The sequence below is a fragment of the Camponotus vicinus genome, unplaced genomic scaffold, assembly GCF_025532165.1.
Source record: "Camponotus vicinus isolate PSW18456_S1 unplaced genomic scaffold, iyCamVici1.0 SCAF_13, whole genome shotgun sequence".
In the NCBI taxonomy this organism is placed as follows: domain Eukaryota; kingdom Metazoa; phylum Arthropoda; class Insecta; order Hymenoptera; family Formicidae; genus Camponotus; species Camponotus vicinus.
This window is the reverse complement of record NW_028141949.1, coordinates 12,071,643-12,085,918: the sequence shown is the minus strand read 5'-3', so window position 1 is coordinate 12,085,918 and position 14,276 is coordinate 12,071,643. Positions and strand designations below refer to the sequence as shown.

The 14,276-nt window shown below is 32.6% G+C and overlaps 1 protein-coding gene across 3 annotated transcripts in view; it reads left to right on the top strand.

Moving 5' to 3' along the window:
* LOC145964534 (uncharacterized) overlaps positions 1-10,106 on the top strand; it is a 101,483-nt gene extending 91,377 nt beyond the window's left edge. For 2 of the 3 annotated variants that reach the window (XM_083087421.1, XM_083087420.1), the window contains 7 exons: positions 1,122-1,376; positions 1,785-1,949; positions 6,165-6,329; positions 6,542-6,964; positions 7,085-7,624; positions 7,700-7,969; positions 8,060-10,106. In XM_083087421.1, coding sequence (XP_082943547.1) covers positions 1,122-1,376; positions 1,785-1,949; positions 6,165-6,329; positions 6,542-6,964; positions 7,085-7,624; positions 7,700-7,969; positions 8,060-9,505 — 3,264 coding nt within the window. In that variant the 3' untranslated portion in view covers positions 9,506-10,106. The remainder of the gene's footprint in view (positions 1-1,121; positions 1,377-1,784; positions 1,950-6,164; positions 6,330-6,541; positions 6,965-7,084; positions 7,625-7,699; positions 7,970-8,059) is intronic. The other variant, XM_083087422.1, reaches the window with a different exon arrangement.
* Positions 10,107-14,276: the final 4,170 nt, after the last annotated feature.

The following is a 14,276-nucleotide window of genomic DNA, read 5'->3' as shown; positions in this document are numbered from 1 at the left end:
CCAATCTATCACCACTTTTCGTTTGATCACTTAATAATCACACTACAAGCGGTTTACCGCTTCTCATGTATTACTCCGAGACATTTTTGCTTATTTTTTAATAATTATTACGAATTTTGCAAAATGGTAGAGGACTTTTCTTCTCAGTTTGACCCAATCTACTACTACTTTTCGTTTGGTCACTCAGGAATCGGACACCCTGTATATATATATATATATATATCCGGTTTCTGATTGCCTATTAAAGACGGGAGGATACAGTTTCAATGTTTCTCAATCTTACTGATAATTAAAACAATTCCGAACGAACAAAATTAAATTATCGCCGTAACATATCAAAATTGCTACGTATAGAAAAATTATTCGGGATTGGAATATCAACGGCTTATATATGTCATCTGTTGTTTTTTTTCTCTAGAAATATGTCGCGTTATGAGCAGAAAACTCGATACATGATATTTTTACTATTTTTATTATTGTTTCTTTCTTGCAAAGTTGATTTAAGTAACTCTTGAATCAGAGAATTTCTATTTAACTAGTTTTTAAATGGCAGAAAGAGGCAAAAATAAAATATTATACTTCGGAAAATTAAATATATAAAATTAGAAACGTAACATTTTACATTTCTATTTTGATTTCCATCGATTCGCTTTCGCCTAGCCAATAATACTTGAATACTTATCGCCTGTCAACCTGTATCGCTAGTAAATCGCGATACATCCACGTGGAGCGCAGAGGAGAAACCTGCACGCGTGCACAATCAGGTATTTGTAGTTACGTCTATATCAGAGTACGTAATAAGAAAGGAAGAGGGAAAGAGAAGCAATACGAAGGATTTGTAGTACTTTGCATCCGATCAAATAAATGCGTTTTAATAAGCGTGACAATTGTGTATTGTCACGTGATAAATGCGATTTGCATTTATGATAAATCGATATAATTTTTAATAAATGCTTGAAATTCAAATTCAATTATTTCGAACCGTTTATTAGAAAACTACGCTATATTTCGGTGTGTAATAACAAGGGATGGGACTCTATTAAAATTAGAAGTATTACATTCCAAGTATTTGTGATAGAAGGTAGACAGTACTTCTTATGTGACATTTTGTGCATGTGCAGAGCGCAGAGTCATGCAGGAAAGCGTCGGAATCATCGACTCGCTCGGTGACAGCCGAAGCTGACACTTCGTCAAGACGGACCGCCACCAAAGTCAAAAGGGAACCAGCGACAACTACCACCAACGCGACCACGACCACCGTCCCGCCGACCCATCCTCAAGGTCTCAGTCCAAGCGAAGACCTCAGGGACGAACCTGGTGACTTTATCGAAACGAATTGTCATTGGCGAGACTGCAGTCTCGAGTTTCCTACACAGGTGATATAGATGTGCAGAAAAACAGTCTATTAATTTATTAATGTCTACTAATCTTTTATCTCAGTTAATATTTATTAATGTATTATCTCTATGCTAATAAGCATCATGAATAATTATAATTCAGGTAGCAAAATGACGTCTAATGACGTCATGAAAACGTTATTAAGATGTTATTTGACGTCATTCTGCTACCTGGGAATCTCTTAATATAATCTTTATATTGTAATTTTTTTCGAAGATCTTTTTAAAAAAGAGTTTAATAAGCAAGATTAATCTTATGGGATTGAAATATCTTTTAAATTATTTTGAGAATTAAAATGACAAATGATATCAGTGATATCTCTGATATCTTATGAGAGATGTTGCTTCTTATTCGTATTAATTCATGCATTTCTTTCTTTAAACCAGGACGATCTGGTGAAACATATCAACACCGATCATATACACGCCAACAAGAAGAGCTATGTTTGCGGTTGGGAGGAATGCTCGAGGGAGGAAAAACCCTTCAAAGCTCAGTATATGCTGGTCGTACACATGAGAAGACACACGGGAGAAAAACCTCACAAGTGTACCGTAAGTTAAAGTACTTACTTGTTTCTCCCGGATGAGCGAAAGCTTTTTGCATTAATCAATTACGTATATTCTGACGCGTACAAACGTTAACAAAGCGACTAAGAAATTTCATAAATATCACTATTCAACGCACGTTTTGTTCTTATTGCTGATTGTTAAAACATCAATTTAAGTATAAAAATATTATCTGATAATATTGATGAAATTAATCTTATCTAATAAATAATATAAAATAAAAATAAGTATAAAATAGTATCATCTATAAATTATCTAATAATTTAAAAACATTTTCATTTTTCATTTCTTTTTTTTGCGTATCGGCCGTAAAGTATATTTTTGCCCTCCAATATATATCGAAATAATTGCACACTTCACAAGAAGAATTAAATCCGGAAACACTTACTTGCATAGACGAACAGCATTCGAACAGCATTCGAACAGCATTCGAACATCGATTAATTTAATATCTCTCGATGTTTCTCGCTCCATTTGTGATCACACTCGCGAATGTCTATTAACTCGAAATTTAAAATTAATCGGGCACTCCTTTCAGATTACATATAAGTACATGTATACAGGGTGTCCCAGACCATCCGTACACCCCTTTTAAAATGAAAATAAATGACTTTTATCAAAAATCACGAACAATTTTTAAGTAAATCGAGTACGCTCTATCAAATGGTGACATTTTCAACTTTTGATTCCGACCGGAAATACGCCATCGGAAGTTGAATTTTTTTAAAGGTACATGGTACTTTTTATAACAGATTCGAATTGTACGTGAAAAAATAAGAAACTTTTGTATCAAACGTTTTTCCTAAAAGTGCTTTTGTCAATCTTAACATTTAAAGTTCATTATTTCATCACAGTTACTTTCAAGGTCAATTTTAAGATTGACAAAGGCACTCTTAGAAAAAACGTTTGATACAAAAGTTTCTTATTTTTTCACGTACAATTCGAATCTGTAATAAAAAGTACCATGTTCTTCTAAAAAAATTCAACTTCCGACCCGGATGGCGTATTTCCGGTCGCAATCAAAAGTTGAAAATATCACCATTTGATAGAGCGTACCCGATTTACTTAAAAATTGTTCGCGATTTTTGATAAAAGCCATTTATTTTCATTTTAAAAGGGGGTACGGGTGGTCTGGGACACCCTGTATATTTGGGAACGAAATTTTCTGAGACAATCCGAAATTTTTGCGAGCGATATCGATCGCTGATCGAGCAAGTTAATCGACGCACCGAAACTCTATTAAAGAATATTAAAATAAAAAAATATTAAATATTTGAATATCGAATAAAAAAATATTTGAATATCGAACTATTCGAATATCAAAGGAATCGTCCGCGTATGCACATGCCATCCGCCATACTTCTGCCATTGTTACGCGTGACGCGTGCGGCGCGAAAATTCCGAGAAACGACGCGACGAGACAAACGAGCGAGATCATCCGTCTCGATTAATCCAGTCCTCCTCGACGTTTTTCCTCTCAGCCCTTATTATATTCTGCATGCGGGACGAATGAGTGCTGTCATCGGGCAACTAAATGTCGGATTGTACTGAGAAAAAATCTGATTGCATTAATTAGAAATCTAATAGATTCAACCAATGTGTCTGTTGGAAAATGGACGAATCAGAGTTCCTTTAGGAATTACCAGATGAATATGATTAATTGCTTCCTGTTAATTTTTCTTGATGATAATACTAAAAAATGGCATCACTATGTCCATGTTTAGTTAATATAATAAGAAAGTTTAGAGATTTAATTAGAAAATACTAACCAAATCCTTATAGTAAAGTCTATTAAACGTTCTAGTTATAAAAAATCGAGTTTTAGTGTGATAACTAGAAGTTTTGTTTGGTTTAATCAAAATGCCTTCTATCATGTACGTCTTGTTGGTACAATCAAACAATTTTTCTCAGTGTAGGAAAGTATATCCGAGCTTTTATATCAAAACAGTTTCTCTCGACACCGATTATGAATATCGATAGAGAGGGAGAGAATTAAACACAGTTGCACGGATTAATTCAAAGATATTTAATCATCCATCACACTAAATTATGCACTTTCGATACTGAAATTTTGAACGGGGAATTTACGAATATAAATGGATCATAAAACGCGATGAAATTCACCGAATGACACGAACTAACTATATTAGATACGGGATGAAGTAAGAGGTAAGGCGATGAACTACACAGATTGAAAGTGGCAATGAAAAATGTTCTGTGTAGGGCCAGGGGGTCAATTGTGTATTACATTATTAAGTGAAAATTACAAAAGTGAGCAAATTTACTAGATGTTGACTAATGAAATTATAAATATTCTAGTCCATTTGCTCACTTTTGTAATTTTCACCAAGTTGTGTGATACACAATCGATCCCCAGGTTTGCTGAATGTAATAGTTTACAACATTTTGTCTCCTTGAAATTGTAAATGGCAGATGGTGACATAAAAAGGTTAAAAATTATTACTATTAAAAATTATTTATACTAATATTTGGATAATTACACTTAGAAAATATATTTATTCTAATTATTAATGCTATAAAAGATATTGCATAGCTAAATTTGTATTAATTTATTCGAATGTTAACAATTTTGCGTTATAAAAATTAAAAGTTTTTGCTAAAGTTAATGCTAAAGGAGATATTATAATTTTTTTTTTCAAAAATCTTATAACATCATATAAATTACAAAAAAAATTTAGAATATACTTACTTTAAAATGTATTATTAAGATTTGATACACAAACTCAACATTTAATATAATTAAAAACGACGTGACACAATTCAAAATGTGACTACACCATACTCTTACTTCTTGGATATGGCAAGTATAGATTGCGCATCGATTAAGTGTCGCAAAATTAGAAAAAAGAGAGGTTTCGAGAGACCATGAAGTAAAAGTAAGGAGATTTAATTTCATATAAAGAGAGAAAAGTGTTGGTCACTAAAAATGTTTCATGTAGGGCCAGGTTCACTGAATAGCTTACAACATTTCGTCGCTATCTTGAATATTGTATATGTGTAGTGTTGTATTTTGATTTGTCACGTCATTTTTAATTGTATTAAGTGTATAGAGTGTATCAAATCTTGATAATACATTTTAAAGTAAATATATTCTAAATTGTATTTTTTTTGTAATTTATATGATGTTATAAGATTTTGAAAAAAAAAATTATAATATTTCCTTTAGCATTAACTTTAGCAAAACTTTTAATTTTATAACCCAAAATTGTTAACATGTCGAATAAATTAATATAAATTTAGCTACGCGATATCTTTTATGGCATTAATAGTTAGAATAAGTATATTTTTTAAGTGTATCCAAATATTAACATAAATAATTTTTAACAGTAATAATTTTTGACCTTTTTATGTTACTGTTCATCTGCCATTTACATACAATTACAAGATGGCGACAAAATGTTCTAAGCTATTCCATCTGGCCCACGGAACACTTTTCATTGCCACTTTTTATGTAGTTACGTCGTCAGAGTAAGGAGACTCTTACTTCATGGAAGAGACCGAGATATTCCTCTTTCTCTCAGATATAACAGCTATCTCATTATATTCTCATTATATTCTCAAAATAAATAAATAAATAGACTTTTCTTTGAATCTTGATGCGCGAGTCCCTCAGGGCTTATCCAGACAGATTTGCATGGACGCACAATGCATATGCATAAAGAAATTAACCAATCAAATGGATAATGTATAGGACGCCATATTGTTACTTTCTTCATATTAGATGAATAATGGGTCAACTTTTCCGTGCACATGCATACATATTTATGCAATTTATTTTTTTATGGTTAACATAGAATACATGCAATCTACATAACATACGGTATTTATAGAATCGTATGTTTTGAATTCAGGTACGTGAGTCGCGGCTAATCTTGATGCGTATTTACGTGATGCATCTCTTGTAGGAAAATGTAATGTAAGAATGCGAATATTGTTATAATAATTAGACTAGAATAAAAGATTGAGTCATTTTAGTCTTCAATTTTAAGCTTCAATTTTAAGCTTCAGCAAAATAACGTTTTCTGAAGAGAATTGTTTTTCTTTATGTATTTGTTTTTGTACGCCGACATTTAAACTAGTTATTTGATGTTCAGAAGTCATAATTTTTTAAGATAAAATCTGAATGCCACAGTAATCCTTCTCGTTAATGCAATTAAGTAAATGTTTTTTTGAATACAGTTTGAGGGTTGCTTCAAAGCTTACTCGCGATTGGAAAATCTCAAGACTCATCTCAGGTCTCATACCGGCGAGAAACCGTATACCTGCGAATATCCAGGCTGCAGCAAAGCTTTCAGTAATGCCAGCGACAGAGCGAAGCATCAAAACAGAACGCACTCTAATGAGGTAAGTATGATTTTCTTATCCTCTTTAGCTGCTCATACCGAAAGAAAGGAGATTTAAACAGAATAAAATTTGCATAAGAGAGATATAAATGCTAGCTAGTATGTTATTTTATATATCAATAGCCGACAGATACCTCAGATTGTCTTTCGATATCTGCGATCATTGCCTAGACAATTCTATTTAATCGCATTATCGGAATTCTTGCCTGTCAGAAACCGTACGTCTGCAAAGCTCCTGGTTGCACAAAGAGGTACACGGATCCGTCGTCTCTGCGAAAGCACGTCAAGACAGTTCACGGCGCCGAGTTCTACGCGAACAAGAAGCACAAAGGTGGCGGTGGTGATGGCGGTGGTAGCGACGAGGCAGGTACAGGCGGTCACAGTCCTAGTAGAAGCGAAGATCTTCATCCAAAAACTCCTAGCCTCTCAAGCCCAAGTGTCAAGTCCGAGAGTGAAGCCAATAGTCCGCCCAGTATGATGCAGCAACAGGGCAGCCCATTGGTAGGCGGTTGCAACGACGAGGTCGCTGGAATAGGTGCCCTTACCGGCGATGGAATCGCTCTTGCCGAAGAGCCGTGGAACGAGGAGCCGGATGATTTAGATATCGCCGATCTTCCTGTAGCACTACGTGCCATGGTGAGTCTTTCGGACTGCTCTCTAAATCATGCTCCTCTAAGTTTTAAGGTTTTTTTTTAAGAGCGGATAAATTTTCTTAAAGTTATTTGTTCTCTCGGATGACGTTACGATTGTTTGCAGGTCGCAGGTGGAATGGAATCACAGCAGCAACAAGTGCCAGCGCCTGCGTCGAGAAATCGTCTGAAAGGAAGACTGAACGCTAAAGGTATGCCGAATATGCCAATTGGCGTAGCGAATGTGCGAGGGATTCGCGGTGTCGCACTTCAGGGTAATATCGGCGATCTCAATCGAAGAATCACCGATCTGAAAATGGAGGGCAATGGTGGCCAGACACGGCAGACGAGTCTGTCCGATCTCCAGCTGAGACTGCAACCACTCGGCGAGCCGCGGAGAGACAGCAGTAGTACTGTCAGCACTTATTACGGTAGTATGAAATCTACAGATTTCGGTAGCAGAAGGAGCAGCCAAGCAAGTGCTGTTAGTGCTTTAAGAATGGGTCCCGTGGGACCTGAAAGTTTTTACGATCCGATCAGTCCTGGTACATCTAGAAGAAGTAGTCAGATGAGTACTACTTCCGGCAGACTCAATCCACCGAATCATCTTCAAGGACCTTACTCGACGAGTAATCTCGTCGTTCAAACGCAAAATATGTCTCTTCAGGTAATGCTTTATGTTATGAGGTTATGCACAAATACTACGGAGAGCAATTTTAATCGATATGATATGTATGCGCAGAATATTCAGGCAATACCAGGCGACTGGAACAATCCGAGCGGTCATTGTACGCAACCGTCGAATGATCGACGAATGTCTGAACCTATTCGCAGTAATCAGGCCCAAAGGACTTCCCCTCCGATTCCTCCCAGACCAAGATCGGCACAATTGCCTGAATTACAGCCTGAGCTTCATCCCAATCAAGAGGTGATCCTGGATGAGATGGGTGAAGGTGAAATGGTAGAAAACAAACTGGTTATTCCCGATGAGATGATGCAGTATTTAAATCAGGTAATCATGTTAGCGTATTTCTTATCTATTCAGATTCATATAATTTCTCTAACATTGATTTCTTTTAACCTTAAAATTATTGCTTTATAGGTTCAAGCGGGTGGAAATCAAAGTTATCGCAGCAGTCCTCTACCTATTTGTCAATCGCCGATATGCACGAATATTTTGCATTATCAGCGACAGATGCAACCCACGTGTAATTACAATCAATCACATCAACAAAACTGTTATCCCACTCAGCAAGTCGCACAGCAATCTTGTCCGAACTACTCGAATTCTTCTGCACCTTATGGCCAATGTCCGAGCTCACGTACGACTCAATCTTCGTCGCAGTATTGTCCGCCACCGAATTACGGATCCCAGGTTACTGGAGGTCAAGCAAGCCCAGCCACGGCGCAGGTTATGTCACCGAGTTCTCATTATGCTTCGACTCATTTGAGTGATCAACCACTAACGTCTCCCGCGGCTGGCGCATTGGCGCCGCAGCACGCACCGCAAAACTTGCCCCAAAACTCCGCCCAACTTACCAGAAATTGTGTCCAGAATCATATACATCATGCTTACTATCCAAATTATGGTTGCGCTGGTCAAATTAACGCAAACTGCACCGGCACCGCCGCCAGTCAAGTCAATCATCATTCCAATCAGACTTGCGTACCATCTAATCACGCGATGCAAATACGATTAACAGCTAACAACTGTCAACAATTGTCGCCACATTGCGCGCAGCCGACCGCACCTATATCCAATTCGACCATTGCCCATCCGAACACGCAGTGTACGCAGTCTTCCGGTCAGTGCGCGAGGCCTATGGTAACGCCTAATAGTCAGATACCCAACATGCACTCTGCGCAACAATCTCCGGTGACGAATCAATGTGGTCCAATGTCGCCGCATTGTTCTCAGTTGAATCTTCCAAATCAAAGCAAACCGATAAATACACTCACTACAAATCTTCAAAACTGCCAGCAGCCTCAACAATCGACACCCTGTTTGCAAATCGCCAACTGCGTTCATCCTAATGGCGTGCATCGTCAGATTAATGACAGTGGTATTTCGAAAAGAACATCACCACAGCTTTGCAATACTCAGCAGACTAATTGTAGAATGCAACAGCAACAACAACAACAGACCTGTGCACATAATTGTCAAGCGCGCTCAAGTAATTTTCCGGCTCATCAACAGTACAATTGTAATTGTCCGTGGTCTTATGTAAGTCAATGTTATCACGATCAACACGGCGGATCATTGCCGGAGATACAGTGCAGGGATATTAGTCAATCGCAGCAGGGCTCGCCAGTGAAACCGCCTCAAGGCATGAGACAGGATTCTTATCGCAGGACATTGGAGTACGTTCAACAATGTAGGAATTGGTCCGGCAATGCGCAGACTCACGAAACCAATGTCTCCAGTTCGACGCATCCTATATCTTTACCGCAACCCCTACCAGCTAGCGCTAATATGGTTGTCAATGACATGACGTCTTCGCTTAGTTCTTTGCTGGAAGAAAATAGATATTTGCAAATGATCCAATAACCTACTGTATACTTATAAGAAATGCGAATTTAATTCCATTATTATTCAATAAAAAAGTGTTATAATTTGCTCCTTGATATTACATTAAACATGAATTATATATTTAATTTAGAATTTATGTTTTTTTTTAAGAAAATCAAATATACGTGGAATATTTGACGTTTGATGTGTAGCATATGAAATAACACTAATTGAAAATCAAATTTTGGCTTAATATAAGTGATATCGATAAAATTCATGCTATCTTCAAAAAAATGGAATTTATAGTATTTGTATATGATAAAATTTGTATAGTTGTGATATAAGAATTCAAAGTGCCTTTTTTAAACTACGTACATTTGAAAAGTGCCACTGAGATAAGTTATTATTTTTAAAAATAGCGATTTACATCGTTAAGTACCTCAAAGGTTTATATAACTTAAGTTAGAAATTAGACATTAAGAATTAAGATACTTTATCGAATAAAAATGAAAACACAATATATCGATCATACAACATATGATTGATAAATTTCAATCTCTGATGTATGCAAGATATTTATTGAGAAAACTATGTATTTTAAATTATTGTATATAGATATATTTTTACTATATATATATATATATATATATATATATATATATACATATATTTTGTACAATTTCATTATACAAAGTGTGCCAATAAAGCGTTATTTTATTCATAGTTAAGCTTAATGACGTACACTGATGTACACAGTGATAAAATGGGATAAATAAAATTAAGCAATTATTAGTCCATTAAACAATAAAAGTAACAAGACTTGGGACAATAATTTGAATTCATTTCGACAGCCTATCTCTAAGAAGGAACCAATATTAGAACAGAGGATATATAAAGAACAGATAAAATTTAGAGATAATTATAACTATTAAGAGGAGAAACAATAGATATAATCATATGCGCGTGTGTTTCTAGATCGAATGTCTTTCATAATGATTATCTTATATAAAAAAACTTACAATAACAAGTATTAAAATATGACTTCGGTTTAATTGGCCGATGTAATACTACAAGTATCTACAAGTGCCTTCAATGCTAATTGGGAAGTAACGATAGAGATGCGATGATCAGCGAACGTTGAATACCTAAATTTGAAAATATAATGTATATGTATATTTAGAACTGTTTTTGTTGTACAATTTTTATATAAATTTTATTAAATTTTGCGGTCACACACGAAAATGTGTACTATTATATATATTTACTACATTGGATATCATATCATAAAAAATCATCATAAAATAATGTATGATAGAACATATGGGAATGAAAATATCATATCATGTAGAACTGTCTCTCCCTGCACTTGTGCGAAATTGTTAATTATTTTGAAAATAAATCATGTCAAATCTATAATTATGATATTTTATTAAGGTATGTTTGTTGTGTGTACTTGTGTATGTATTGAGTGTACATCTTAGATGTACGTGAATGTATAAAAATTCGATATATTGTTTATATCAGTACATTAAAAATACATTAATTAAAATAGCTTATACAGTATCCTTGATAAATATTCTCCATGTATTATCTCAGTTGTTAAAAGTTGCAAAAATGCAAAAAATAAATGTACATTTATTATCGACAATGAAATAATTATCATTTTCTAATTAAGTTACTTTTGAATGAATATGTGATTCATTGATCATAATTTTCTGCAGTCAAATTATTCTAGTTAAGTATAACACTAGCACCAATGTTAATATTATACATTATCTAATTTACTATAAATCGATTTTTCTATATAATTTTTTGTCATTATATTTGTTCTAGTATAGTAATTCATATATTCATATATTTTTCAATTCATATATTCATATATTTTTTTGTTATTATTGCACAAAATACATGGCTGTATTAATAAATACCATAGAAATGCGTTTGCTAGCTATAGTGAAAAATGATTCAACTTGCTTTTGTTTAATACCTTTTAAATAAGTAACACATTCATATTATTACATATTCAATATTATTGCAATATGTATGAAATTTTACTATGACAAAACATTGGAGACTACAAATAATCTATCAATATTCAGACCAAAACCAGACCTTGTTGCCTCTTTGTATCAGAATTAATACTAGCTTTTATACGTCTAATATTCCATCGAATTTTATATGTAATAATGATACATGATGAATTAATAACTTGAAAAAAATAAGTATGTGTTTAAGTAATTTTCAACATACATATATTGTATTATATTAATTATTAATAATGTTATTGGTGAGCAATTATGGAATTTATAATTTTTTAACTAAAATTTTACGTTATTTTAATAAATGAATTTTATACACATATTTAAATATGCGCACACGCACGCACACAATTTAATTAATTTTTTTTTTAATTTAAATATATTTATGTGCAGTAATTTTTCATATATACATAAATGTGTAAAGAAATATTCAAAATTATTATTTTTAATTTATTTTTAACAATTGTTTAAATCAAATTATATAATTAATTTTCATAACTTCTTAAACATAAATGCTTATAAATTGAGTGTTCGTTGTCAATGTAAAGAGAGGCATTTTACACATTTAGCTATTATATACATTGTTATAATTATATAAACTAATCTATCTCTCAATCTTATAATCATATCTCTAAACATATTAAAAAAAAATTCAAAATGATTTTCATTCTTTAATTAAGAACAATTAAGAAAGGTAATTATAAAAGAAAAGTATTTTAATTTTGAAAATATTTGACTAGTGAACACTAATGTAATTCTTTGAAAAATTCACAAAATTTTTTTTATTACGAAAAACTTTAAATAGCAAATTTAATAAACTTTTATAATAGCAAATTTATTAAAATAGCAAACATAAATTAAAATATATTCCTTTACTTATGAACATAAATTATTACTTATAAATATAAATTATGAACATAATCATATAACATTTTGCATTATTTTTTCTTATCTTTTTATGATGGCGATTTTATTTTCATCTTTCAAATCGCTAAAGATACATTGAAGCTGTTCCATTAAACACTTCCTCTGATGTTTTAATGCTTCTTAATCACTTGTATTAGTAAATCCGAAAAAAATTGATATTGAAGAAAAAATATGGAATAGTTAATTGCAAATTATATATTATTTCTTCAAAACAACTATGTGTTTTCTTTACACCAGTTGATTCCTCTCATTATTTTGTACGTAAAAGTATTAAGGTAAGATAATCGAAAAATGAATATTTTACAAGATATTTTACGGTTTATGTAAAATTAAGAAATTATTTCAAGCCTCATAACTCAAAAAGTACTTAACGAAAAGGTACTTAATTATAGTGTTTTGGAAAGCACTCGAGATAAGCTATAAGAATATGCAATGACAAATAGTAGGTTCCATTTAAGAAATTGAAGGTGACCTTCATGTGACCTTCAAATAACTCTTCAAGGTCAAACCAATGATACCATCTTATGGCCCCCTCGAAACCATAAAACTTTTGTCTGAAACATTTTTCTCTAAAATGCTTTGTTTCCGAAATAATTGCGTGCGTTAATTAAAATGGCTCACCCTGTATACAGAGTGACCCATTTTAACTTAGGCAGCCAAATAACTCGAAAAATAAGCAAGATAGAGAAAAATGTTTTAGACAAAAGTTGTATGGTTTCGAGGGGGCCATAAGATGGTATCATTGGTTTGACCTTGAAGAGTCATTTGAAGGTCACGTGAAGGTCACTTCAATTTTTTTAAATGGAACATCCTATATATTTTTGTACATTCTTGTAGCTCATCTCGAGAGCTTTCCAAAACACTATAATTAAGTACATTTTCGTTAAGTACTTTTTGAGTTATGAGGCTTGAAATAATTTCTTAATTTTACATAAACCGTAAAATATCTTGTAAAATATTCATTTTTCGATTACCTTACCTTAATAGTTTTATGTACAAAATAATGAGAGGAATCAATTGGTGTAAAGAAAACACATAGTTGTATCGAAGAAAAAATATGTAATTTGCAATTAACAATTCCATATTTTTTCTTAAAAACAACTATGTGTTTTCTTTACACCAATTGATTCCTCTCATTATTTTGTACATAAAAGTATTAAGGTAAGATAATCGAAAAATGAATATTTTACAAGATATTTTACGGTTTATGTAAAATTAAGAAATTATTTCAAGCATCATAACTCAAAAAGTACTTAACGGAAAGGTACTTAATTATAGTGTTTTGGAAAGCTCTCGAAATAAGCTACAAGAATGTACAAAAATATATAGGGTATTCCATTTAAAAAAATTGAAGTGACCTTCACGTGACCTTCAAATGACTCTTCAAGGTCAAACCAATGATACCATCTTATGGCCCCCTCGAAACCATACAACTTTTGTCTAAAACATTTTTCTCTATCTTGCTTATTTTTCGAGTTATTTGGCTGCCTAAGTTAAAATGGGTCACCCTGTATATATATACATATATATATATACATATATATATATATATATATATATATATATATAAGATATAAGAGTTTTATATATATATCCATATATATATATATATATATATATATATATATATATATATATATGGATATATATATAAAACTCTTATATTTTTAAATAAATAACTGTGTATTTATATGCTCATTTATTTCAATGAATGAAAGTTATGTTATAATTATGCAATATTATTATATGTTATTATATTGTAAATTTTAGGAAATGACATGCGCGTACGCAAATATATATATATATATATATATATATATAATCTTGCGTGTATTATCTCATTT